Source organism: Tympanuchus pallidicinctus, unplaced genomic scaffold (genome assembly GCF_026119805.1).
Source record: "Tympanuchus pallidicinctus isolate F22 unplaced genomic scaffold, pur_lepc_1.0 scaffold35, whole genome shotgun sequence".
Taxonomy (NCBI): Eukaryota; Metazoa; Chordata; class Aves; order Galliformes; family Phasianidae; genus Tympanuchus; species Tympanuchus pallidicinctus.
The window spans coordinates 1,880,275-1,892,202 of record NW_026294753.1 but is presented as its reverse complement, the minus strand read 5'-3'; the positions used below and the strand labels follow the sequence as shown (position 1 = coordinate 1,892,202).

General features: G+C 57.9%; 1 protein-coding gene across 1 annotated transcript; it reads left to right on the top strand.

The window, feature by feature from the left end:
* The first annotated feature begins 4,388 nt into the window (after positions 1-4,388).
* TENT5B (terminal nucleotidyltransferase 5B) lies at positions 4,389-10,405 on the top strand. The gene is made up of 2 exons (XM_052699218.1): positions 4,389-4,789; positions 7,345-10,405. Exons 1-2 carry the CDS (start codon positions 4,619-4,621, stop codon positions 8,362-8,364), a joined length of 1,191 nt encoding a protein of 396 aa, XP_052555178.1. The 5' UTR covers positions 4,389-4,618; the 3' UTR covers positions 8,365-10,405.
* The last annotated feature ends 1,523 nt before the right edge of the window (positions 10,406-11,928 follow it).

Here is an 11,928-nt window from a genome sequence, read left to right as displayed (position 1 = left end):
TGGCAATGGGGCAGAAATGTGATGGCAATAGGGCAGCAATTGGATGGCAATGGGGTGGCAGTGGGACAGCAATGGGGTGGCGGTGGGACAGCACTGGGGCAGCAATGGGGCAGCAATGGAATAGCAATGTGACAGTGATAGGACAGCAATGGGACAACAATGGGACGGCAGTAGGGCAGCAATGGGGTGACGATGGGATGGCAGTGGGACAGCAATGGGGCTGGAGTGGAATGGCAAAGGGACAGCGATGGGATGGCAGCAGGATGGGATGAGATGGAAATCGGGCTGCAACGGGATGGGATGGCAATGAAGCAGCAGTGGGATGGTAATAGGATGGTGATGGTGAGGGGATGGCAGTGGGACGGAGATAAGATGATGGCAGGGCAGTAATGGAATCATGATGGGACAGCGATGGGACAGTGCTGGGGTGGCAATGGGGCAGGATGAGATGACATTGAAACGGCAGTGGGATGGCAGTGGGACGGCGATTGGACAGCGATGAGATGGCAATGGAACGGCAATGGGACGGCGATGGGACGGCGATGGGACAGTGCTGGGGTGGCAATGGGATGGCAGTGCATGGCACCACCTGGAGCCGCGCTCAGGCAGCACTCACAGCACATCACCAGGAAGGCCGGGCTGCTGTGGGCGCTGCTGGGAGAACTCCGTGTGGTTTTGGGTTCCCCCACTGCAGATCTGGGGTCACCGCGGGGGGTTGGGGGGCAGAGTGGTGGCACCATCATTGTCACCGGATGGGGCTCGATGCCACCGCTCCCGGCGTGGCTCCAGGGGTGCTTGGGGCTGCAGGGCTGTGTGCAGCCCGGGGAGGTGACGGTGCCATTCCCAAGCTCTGTGTCAGCCGTGCTAATAACAGCCTGTGCTCCTGCACTGCCTTTCATCTCAGGCCCTCGGAGGTGGCCCTCGGTGGCTCACAACACCTCCCTGGGGTGGCATCACAGCCATCATCCATCAGTGTTATTTCCGGAAGCCAAAGGGGCTGTCGGAGCCACGCAGGGACCCCTGCACCGAGTGGGGATGGACTCAGCCTCGCTTTGGCTGGTGTGGGGACGTCCTCTGCAGTTGGTGGCACCCAGGTGTCACCCAGCCAAGGGCTGGGGGCAGTGGGATGGTGCTGGCAGTGCTGCCCGCATCCCCTGCCTCAGTTTCCCCACCCGCTGCACAAAACCCTCTGCCCAGACCTTCGCCTCCTCCCCCCTTCGGCTTTTGGGATGAATGAGCCTGAACTCAACCAACCCCTCCTCCTCCCTTCCTTCTGCCCCCACAGCCCAAGCGGGCAGCGCCCACCGCCCCACATTATCCGGGTTGCCTGGCATCTCTGCGCTCTGCTGCAGCTCCTCGGTGGGATAAGGTCTTCCTCCTCCTCATCCTCCCCTCCTCCTCATCCTTATCTTGTCCTTTTCATCCTTCCCACTTCATCCTCCTCATCCTTCCCTTCTCCTCACCCTTACCTCCTCTTCCTCCTCATCCTCACCACCTCCTCCTCCTCCTCATCTCATTCTTCTCATCCTCACCTTGTCCTCTTCATCCTCACCACCTCATCCTCCTCATCCTCACCTCATCCTCCTTATCTTCACCTCATTCTCCTCACGCTCACTTCATCCTCCTCATCCTTACCTTGTCTTCCTCATCCTCACCTCTTTCTCCTCATACTCACCACCTCCTCATCCTCACCTTGTCCTCCTCATCTTCATCACCTCATCCTCCTTGTCCTCCCCTCCTCCTCCTCCTCACCTCCTCCACACCACCTCATCCTCCTCATCCTCACCTCATCCTCCTCGTCCTCACCTCCTCTTTTCCATCCTCATCTCATTGTCCTCATCCGTACTTCATCCTTCTCATCCTTACGTTGTCTTCCTCCTCCTCCCCCTTCCTCCTTATCCTCACCTTGTCCTCCTCATCCTCATCTCATTCTTCTCATCCTCACCTTGTCCTCTTCTTCCTCACCACATCATCCTCCTCACCCTCACCTCCACCCCATTTTCACCTCATCCTCCTCATCCTCACCTTGTCCTCCCCTCACAGCTCCACCTTCCCCATCCTCACAGCTCCCTTGGGGACAAAGCAGTGCTCTGGGAGCTGCAGGGTTCCAGCACTGCCACAACTGCACAAATGGTGCAAGCAGGAGGCAGCCAGGAGCTGTTTGCCGAGGGAGGTTGCAGACACAGCTGGGACCCACCTCCTAAATCCACAGCAGGCACAGACATGTGCACGGGGACAGCGTGGGGATGGTGGCCTGTTTGTGTAGGGACAACAGGTGAGCACCTGGAGACAGCTGGCACCTGCATGGGGATGGTGGCACGTGTGCATGCAGAGACAGCGCCGTGCATGCAGGGACAGCTGGTGTGTGGCATGGGGACACCGAGGCATGCATGGGGCCGGGTGCCAGGGGCAGGCAGTGCACGCATGGGGACTTCTGCCATGCACGAGGGAGCGCTGCTGCTGCCCGGGGTGACGTTTGGTGACGTCGGTGGCTCTGGAGCAGGGCTGGGTCCCTGCTGCTTGCTCAAGGAGGCGGCTCACCTGCGCAATGGCAGGCGGGCAGCAGTCGGTCCCATGCAGCCAGGGTGTCCCCAAGGCCTCTCCTGACCCCTCGGTTGGGCTGTTCCCTCCCAGCCTGGCTCGGTTGCCCCCCAGCCCTGCACCCAGTCTGCAGGCGAGCACCCAACAGGGGCTGGGAAAGAGCCCCCAGCGGGGCGCTGCTCACTGCAGCCCCCTGTGCCCAACTCCTGAGCCATATGCCAAGGGATTCTGCCAGGGCGCCCCGGTGCCAGGGTTTGGAGTCCAGGAGTGGGTGCTCAGCTCAGTGCTGTCGGGCCCTGCAGTGCGCCCCACGGCATCACAGGGCACGGCCACTGCCCAGGCACCGGGCACTGGGGGCTCAACACAGGGGAAATAGGATGTGGGGTGTGGGGCATGAGACGTGGAACGTGGGACATGGGAACTGGGACAGGGAAGGTGGGACGCTGCATATGGGAGATGGGACATGGAAAACAAGGGAGGGAGGGGATGCTCTCCTGATTTCCTAAGCACTTTGACTCGTCCATCAGCCTCTTAGGAAACTTCCTGATGAAGCTCTTCTGCCGGTGCCACCAAAGGGGTTTTGCAACAGCAATATTTGCAGAGTTCCATGGAAAACTGCTTTCACTCCCTGCACCCCACAGCCTGCAGCTGCCTGCTGGCCTCGCAGTGCTCCTGCCTCAGGGTTCACCCAGCACACCCAGCCCAACCCCATGTTTTCCCCCAGCAGCTGTGGGCATCCCTCAGGGTGTTCTGGGGCGCACTCTGAGCCCAGTCCTGGCTGCCCCACATGTTGAACATCTGCCCTATCCTTCACCTCCTTTTGCACAATGGCTTTGTGGCTTTCCAAGGAACCATCCAGCACTCTGGCACACGCGTGGCACACGGGCTGTGTCCTGATTTGGTGACGCCCTGCTGGCAGCTGCCCCATTTACACATGTATCGGGCATCAGCAGCAGCAGAGCTTGATACCCACAGGGAGATCTCCACTGTCCAATGGGAGAGCAGTGTGCTGATGTGGAGATGGGCTCTGAGGGAGACCCCAGGGCTGGGGAATCTCTTAGGAGAAAACAGCAGTGGGACACGCAGTGGGGTTCAGGCTCCCAGGGTGCAGTAGCAGCACCTGACCTTGTGGGTTCCATGGTGGGAAACCAATGGGGCATCAATTTGGTTATCAATTGGGCATCCGTGGGTGGTGTATCAATGGGGCATCAGTGGGATGTCAAGCAGGTATCAAGGTGACACTAGTAGGGTATCAACGTGGTGTCAACTGGGTATCAATGGGTCATGAATGGGATGCCAGTAGGACATGAAAGGGATGTTAATGGAGCACCAATGTGGTATCGATGGGACATGAATGGAACATCAAGAGGACATCAGTGGAATGCCAACAGGGTGTGTAAGGGGCATCCATTCAGCAGCAAGGGAACATCAACAGATGCCAATGGAAAGTCAATGGAATATCAGCAGAGCATCAATGGGACACGAGTGGGGTGTGAATGAGCCACCAGCGGGACATCAGTGAGGGATCCCAGGCGTCACGGCTGGGTGTCCCCACAGCCGCCGCTCCCGGGCGCGGTCCCTTTAAGCCGCCGGGATCCCTCCACGCCGCAGGCCGTGCCAGAGGGCGGGGCAAGCAGCCAGAGCCCCGCCCCCTCTCTCTTTACCCCGCCTCTTTCCTTTTCCTCTTGTTCCGATTGGCGCTCCGTCTAGCCCCGACCTTCCCTCTTCACCAATCAGAGCGCAGGAGGGGCTGCGAGACCCGGCAGCGATTGGCGGCGGGGCCGGGCCAATGGGGGCGCGGCGGGGCTCCTATATAAAGGGGCGGCGGGGCGCGGGCGAGCGCAGTGCTGAGCGCAGCCGGCGGCGGGCGGGAGCGCAGCGGCGCGGAACGGTTCCCTGCAGCGCCCCCCGGGGTCCGCCTCCGCCCGCAGCTCCCCCCGCTCGGCACCGGCTTCGTTTTTTTTTGGTTTTTTTTTTTTTTCCTTCCCTTCTTCCCCCCCATCACCACCACCACCCCCCAGCCCGGTATTTCCGGCTGTTTTCCGCATCGCTTCCGGGGGGAGCTGCCGGCGGGGCGATGCTGGCGGCGGAGGCTGCGGGCTGCTCGGAGCAGCGCACCGGGGAACGCTTCAGCGTGCTGACATGGGAGCAGGTGCAGCGGTTGGACCAGATCTTGGGCGAGACCGTCCCCATCCACGGCCGAGGCAACTTCCCGACGCTGTCCGTGAAGCCCCGAACCATCGTGCAGGTGAGAACCGGGCGGCGCCGGGGGGCTTTTGGGCTTCTGCCGCGGTCCCGGGGGGTGGGAGATGGGGGAGGGGGGGGGGGGAGTGGGAGGAGCCCCGCACTGCGCTCCCGGAGGTTCCCCCTCCTCCCCCCCCGTCTGTGTGCCCCGCACGTGGCGCTGCCCCCGGTCCGCACGGGGCTCTCGTTCCGATTCCAGAGTTCTGTTGGTTTAACCATAAAGTCATAACCGTGTTTAATATTAAACTGACAGCGTAGTTCAAATAAGCTGATGCATATTCATATTTGGGAGGCAACTTCATTCTTCGGTAATGACTCATCAAATGTAAAATCGGGCATGTTGGCTTCTAATTACAAAGGAGATTCGCGAAGCCGAACCCCGGCCGGCTCTCCCAGCACAGCGGCTGCTGCTGCTGCGTTCGGAGCTCGATGGATGCCGCCCCCCGGCTGCCCCGCTGTGGTTCTGTGCTGGTTTCCTTCTTTTCCTGATGTCTTTGGGTTTTTGAGCTGCTGCGTGCGGCCCAAGGAGCTGCTATGGGGTCGGGGCAGTGCCGGAGCACCCCTAATATAGCTGTGTCCCAAAGGGATGCTGCTCGAGATCCTTCCCGCAGTGTTTGGGGCTGAGTAATTCCGAGGAGTAACCAGAAAGGCACTCGTTGACAGTGGGGAGCAGCAGGTAGGGTTGGGGTAGGGCTGCCTGCCTGTCAGAACCAATTAACTCAACCGCAGTGGAGGTGAGGTGCGGGTTTGGGAAGCAGGTCAGCAGCCGTGTAACCCTCCAAATATCTGCCCCTATGGGGAAAAGCACATTCCTGCCCCTACTGGAGCCTCCTGTCCTTGGGGGGGGTCTGCTCAGCGCTGAGGCTTTGGGGTCAGGGTGGAGTTGTTCCCCCCTGAATGCTTAGCAGAGCTGTCAGCCCCCAGTCCGGGGCCTCGGTTATGGGGCTGGAGCTCTGTAGCCCACAGATTCAGTGTAGGATTGAGCAGCCATCCTTGGCTTGCGTCTGGGAAGTTAAAACAGGAAGGAGACCTTCCCCCAGCTCTGCTTTGGGCTCCCTGTGATCTGTTTCTCACCTCGCACTGAGCCCCACAGAGCAGCAGTGCTGGCAGCGCGCGTGGCTCAGCCACCATCACCTGCAGCAATAGGGAGCTCATGGTGGGTTCAGCTCTCTGACAGCTGCTCCGTGGATAAACCACTCCTGGATTTTAGGAGTAAATTCCTCTTTTAGAGGACAAATGTGTTCATATGCTGGTGGGGACTTGGGACTTCCGACGGCGAGTAGCTCCCTGGTTAACTGTTGCCCAGCATGTGACCGTTGCCGTGGGGCTGGCATTGAGCCCGGGCACATCTCCAGCCTGAGCAGCAGTTCCTAATGTCAGAGAGCAATGGGGAAATGCCAGCATTGTAGCTGCATCAGGGCACCGAGCGGCCTCCTGGGCTTGGGGTTTAACAAGTTTTAGGACGGTTGTAGGAGCATTTTTTCCAAGCCTGTCTCTCTGCAAGGGCAGCTCAGGGTCAGCGCAGCTCGCTATCTCGCTGTGGTCCTTCACCCCGGTGCTGCTTCTAAACCAAAGGACAGAGCTGCAACACGTGGGTGTCCCTGGGAGAATGGGGTGCCCTGCTGGGGTAACGGCTTGTCTGTACCCCAACGCTGGGCTCTTCCAAGCTGGCTCCTCACGTCCAGCACCAGGTGAGCAGGCGGAGGTTTGCAGGGCTCTGTAATTGCAGGAAGGAGAAATGAAAGGGATGGAGGGGGGTGAGGTTTGCATCTTCCTGCAGCAGCTCATCCTGCCTTCCCGAGATCTGTGAGCTCTGTTAAATGACAGGCCGTGTCCGTGGCAGTTTATTGTATGGTCTTAAGGTGATTCCAGCCTGCTGCCTGTTAAGTAATCAGGCAAATGATTCAGCCTCGTACTCAATGAACAAAGCTCTGCAGGTACGGGTGGGTGTGCCAGGGCTGAGCATTGACATTGCTGGAGTAACACCCGTCAGATGAAAGCTGCCTCCTGTGCTTGATAGCACGCCAAGTTCAGCACGAAGCTCTGACACACTGGAAATTGTTAGGATACACTTACTAGTTAGGACACGAACTTGCATACACCTGGCCAGGGCTTTTGAGTGCTTCTGGCATCTTGATTTGCCTCTAATTAATCTTGACAGTTAAAAGGGGATGGCCGAAATGAGTGAGCAGCTCTGATGAGATCAGCAGGGACGGTGGCCGCTCCTCCCCAGAGCCCTTTGGGGGGAACCTGGGGACGGCTGGGGCTGCAGCCCCAAGGAGCAGAGCCTGCTGCCCAGGAGCGGCTGGGATGGCGGGGAGGGGAGGGAAGGGCACACGGCTGTGCTGGGAGACCCTCTGACGTGAGGAAGAGTGGGGGAGGCGTCCAGAGCTGTGCCATCAGCTGGGGTGGGTCTCCCAGAGCGACCTATTTCTGCTGGGTTAGCTCTTTATTTTGCATCCTTGCACTGGAGCGACCCATATAAGCGTGGGGAGCGGATCTCGGCGCTGTCCTGGGAACGGGCGCTCGCTTCTCACCTCCGCTCTCTTTATCCCTCAGGTTGTCCGCAGTCGCCTGGAGCAGAAGGGGATCGTGGTGCACAACGTGAGGCTGAACGGCTCGGCAGCCAGCCACGTGCTGCACCAGGACAGCGGGCTGGGCTACAAAGACCTCGACCTCATCTTCGGGGTGGATCTGAAGACGGAAGACGTCTTCCAGCAGGTGAAGGATGTGGTGATGGATTGCCTCCTCGACTTCCTCCCCGAAGGGGTCAACAAAGACAAGATCACCCCCATGACCCTGAAGGAAGCCTATGTGCAGAAGCTGGTGAAGGTGTGCAACGAAACCGACCGCTGGAGCCTCATCTCCCTGTCCAACAACAGCGGGAAGAACGTGGAGCTCAAATTCGTGGACTCTCTCAGGAGGCAGTTTGAGTTCAGCGTGGATTCCTTTCAGATCATCCTGGATTCCCTTCTGCTCTTCGGGGAGTGCTCGGAGAACCCCATGGCTGAGAACTTCCACCCCACGGTCACTGGGGAGAGCATGTATGGGGACTTTGAGGAGGCCATGGAGCACCTGAGGAGCAGAGTCATCGCCACCCGGAACCCGGAGGAGATCAGAGGCGGGGGGCTCCTGAAGTACTGCAACCTCCTGGTGAGGGGCTTCAAGCCCAAATCCGAGGTGGATATGAAGGCTCTGCAGCGTTACATGTGCTCCAGGTTTTTCATTGACTTTTCTGACATCGGCGAGCAGCAGAGGAAGCTGGAGTGCTATCTGCAGAGCCACTTCGTGGGCATGGAGGACAAGCGTTATGACTATCTGATGACCCTCCACCGGGTGGTCAATGAGAGCACGGTCTGCCTCATGGGACACGAGCGGAGGCAGACCCTGAACCTCATTGCCACGCTGGCCGTGAGGGTCCTGGCCGAGCAGAACATCCTCCCCACGGTCACAAATGTCACCTGCTATTACCAGCCGGCCCCTTACATCAGTGAGATCAACGTCAACTACTACGTGACCCACGTGCAGCCCTTCCTGCCCTGCAACCAATCCTACCCGACGTGGCTGCCCTGTAACTGAGCTGGGATGAACTTCGGGGGCCGCCCTCGAGGTATTCCCTCATTTTGGGGAGCCAGGAGCGGGGGCGACCTTCCTAGGACTGCAACAAAAGCAAACTTCACTCTCTCCCCCCAGCGTGTGTTGCTGCTGGGGTGGTCAGAGCCAGGCCTGCAGGCTGTGATGGGCCGCGCAGCGCTGCAGGAGCTCAGATGGGAAGATTTATTGTAGGCAACGGGGGGTGGGGGGGTGTGAGGGGAGATTGTAGAGTTCCGGTGAGGTAGATCTGCACTGCCCTGACATGGATCTGAATCTTTTTTTCTTTTTTTTTTTTTAGTGCAGGGGGTGTTATGGGGTGTGTGCAGACTTGTGGTTTCTGATGAGAGAAGCCAGAGTGGCTAATTCCTGTGAACGGACCAAAGAATCCTGTTTAAGTGCCTGTAACAATATAAACACAACTGTACTGTAAACCTGATACATAGATATATATTTTTTGCAGGGGTTGACATCCCGAGAGCTCGAAGAGGGGATGTCCTGCGTGGAAAATGTTTCTGTTGTATGGGGGGAGGGGGGGAGGGTCGTGAGATCATTTCTAGTAGCCTTGCTGGAGGGAGAGTGGGATTGCAGCGACGTGTCACCGGGGTTCTGGCTTGGATTGACTGCGTGTAAATGCCTGAAATGGGGGGATGCTGCTGGGGGGAGGTGTGGGTTGACTGAAGTTCCCCATCCTGTAGTGCCTAAAGGTGAATTTGTCCATGGAGGATGATGCAGATCGGTGTGGGAGCCCCAGGCTGTGCAAGGTGCTGTGTTTTCTAGGGGAATTGGCAATGCTGCTTTTCTTGGCATCACGTTTGGGGCTCTGTGGGAAGAGCAGGCTTGTCCTTGAAGCACAACGCGTTCAGGAGGCTGTTATCTCACGGTGGGGGCTGTGTCCTTGGGGTGGGGGGGATGCACAGCCCTCTCCCAGCACCCTGATCCTCCTCCACTTTGGGGCAGGTCCTGTTCAGAAGCAGCTGCTGTGATCCCAGCTGTGTGAAGCATTGGAACTCATCCTCTAGCTTAGAAGCTGAGCTCCTGGGGTCCCAAGTGAGGGGTGGTTGGTGTTAGGAGAAATTCTGTCTTCCAAACAAGCCCTATTGTGTCTTGAGGGCCCCGGGGTGCATCTGTAGGGTGTGCAGAGCCTTTCCCTCAGCTGCCCCTTCTCACCGAGCATCATCTCAGGCCATCTGTGCGTGGATGGGGGCAGTGGGAAGGCAGCTGGGTGCTCCCTCTGAGGCTCAGTATCTCTACTAACTCATTTGTGTTCCTGTGACGACTGTACCAGGCGGGCAGACGTGCTAAATAAAGTCTAGATACTTGGACTGTGTCTAGCCAGATGGCTGCCTTCTTTGGGGGCAGGGGTGATGCAGGGTGGGGATGCTACCGGGGGCTCCTTGCGCTTCATACCAACTAACCAAGCTTCCCATCAGTGCAGCTTTGCTTCCTGCCCAGCAAATCCCATGGAGGAGCACTGGTGTCACTGTGGCTTTCCCACAGGGCAGCTTTGCTTTTGTAGGCACAGCTCACCAGCAGCCTGCAAACTGCTTGGTGCTCTGCTCCGTGCAAAGCTGTTCCAAGGCTGGCTTCGAGATCCTGACCACCATCTCCCATTTCAAGCTCCACGACATGTAGCATGCTTCTCTTCATTCTTACAGGCTCCTTACTCCCTACCCACAGAAACAGAGATGCACTAAACTGAGGTGTTTTTTCTCCCCCCTCCCTATTGCAGATGTGTTTCCCTACAGCTGACAGCTCGACTTACGTTGAGGTTGCACTTTTGGTTTGCGGAGTGCGTGTGGTGGGACTCTTATGAATGGGTTGAATCTGAATTTTCTAGACCTTGCAGTGATACTGTGCTGCCTCCTGTGAGGGGGCATTGGGAAGATTCCAGTAGCTTGAATGGCACTTGATTTTGTTTTAAGTGTTTTTTTTTTCCTACACCTGTATCACTTGTCATGCGATGGGCTTGACATAGATTCACTAGATTCTTTAGAATCTGTTTAAAAATAAATACAGTGTATTCAAATCTGTTGGGTTTTTTTATTTGCTTATCTATCAGGGCAGGGTGGTGGTACTGCTGCTGTCCTTACTGGAAAGAACCAGAACAGATTGCTGGTCTGGAGCAGCTGTGGGCTCCTGCTTCTCCCTCTGTCCCCCCCTCTGCTCTGGGCTCTCTGTCCCAAAGCCTGGTGGCACACAGCTGGGAGCTTTCTGTTTGTAATGATGTCTCATGGGGGTCCTGCTCATTGCTGGTCCCTGTTCCTGGTGGTCCCACGGCTGTCCTGCTCTTTGGTCACCATCTGGGCTCCCATGGGCTGATGCTGGGTGACCCTCCCTGCTGCTCCTGCCTTCTCATGAGTAGCATCCCGTGCCCGTGGTCACCAGCACCACGTTGCTCCTCTGCTGTAACGCTGTGTTTGGGGCAGCACCCTGCAGCAAGGTGTTTCCCTGTGGGATGGCAGGGCTGGGAAGCCGGGGGGGCTCATTCTCTAGCAAAGCCCTGTGCCCAGCCAGGTTCCTGGTGGTGGCTGGGAGCTGGGTGTGAGCTCCTCGTTGCCTGGCTGCCCTCCAGCCGGAGCTGCAGTTTCATTTCCCCTTGCAGAGCTACAGGCAGTTCTGGTTCCACCGCAACAATCGTGCTGACAACATGCCAGTCCTTGTTTGGGACAGACTTGCTGGCTCTGCTTCTCCAAACCCTGGCAGTTGTGGGGCTGTGAGCTCCTCTCTGACATCAGCCCTGGGCTGGAGCAGGGATTGCGCCCAGCAGCCGCTCAGGTGGGAGCAGAGCTGCTCTGTGTGGGCTGATTTCTCCTTGCTGGCACCGTGCTGCCTTCCCTGAGCATCTGCTGGGCCTGAAAATATCTGCCAGGTCTGTCGGCTGCTGCTGTGACCCTGAGCGTGGCAGCAAAAGCCCTGACAGCACCGGCTGTCATTGTTGGGGCGGATCAGGAGGCACAAAAGGACGCGAGTGGAAAGTACTAGCTGTGAGCAGAAAGGAAATGTTTACCAACCCGCATTCGGAGCTCTCTTTTGTTAATTGTCCAATAAAACCACATCTATCTTTATTTATTTTTTTGCCCCTTGCAGCCTGTATCTGTCTTTTTTTTTTTTTTTCCCTTTTTTTGCTTTGGGCAGGGGGTGATGGAACGAGTGGTGTTGGGCTGATGTGTGCTGGGTGCCCCCCCCCAAGCCAGGGTTGGCTGAGTGCTGCTTCACTTCCCTGCTCACAGATGGGAGCACAGAGTAGTTTGGCTGCTGGGGGTTCCCTGCTTTGCACGGCTCGTGGTTCTCCTCCTGGTTTTGCGCCCCTGCTGTGATGCTCTGAGTGACTGACAAGGGAGAGCTTGCTGAGATCTGCACACGGAGCATTGCATGGTGGTGCCTCTGTGCGCCCAAAGCTGCACTCATCTCGCAGCTTCGTGGCCCCACTACCATAGAATTGCATGGGTTAAAAGGGACCTTAAGGGTCATCAGTTGCTGCCAACCCAGGCCTGCAACTGGTGCTGCTCCCAGGCAGCTCAGGCCCCCTGGGCACAGCGCAGTGCTCAC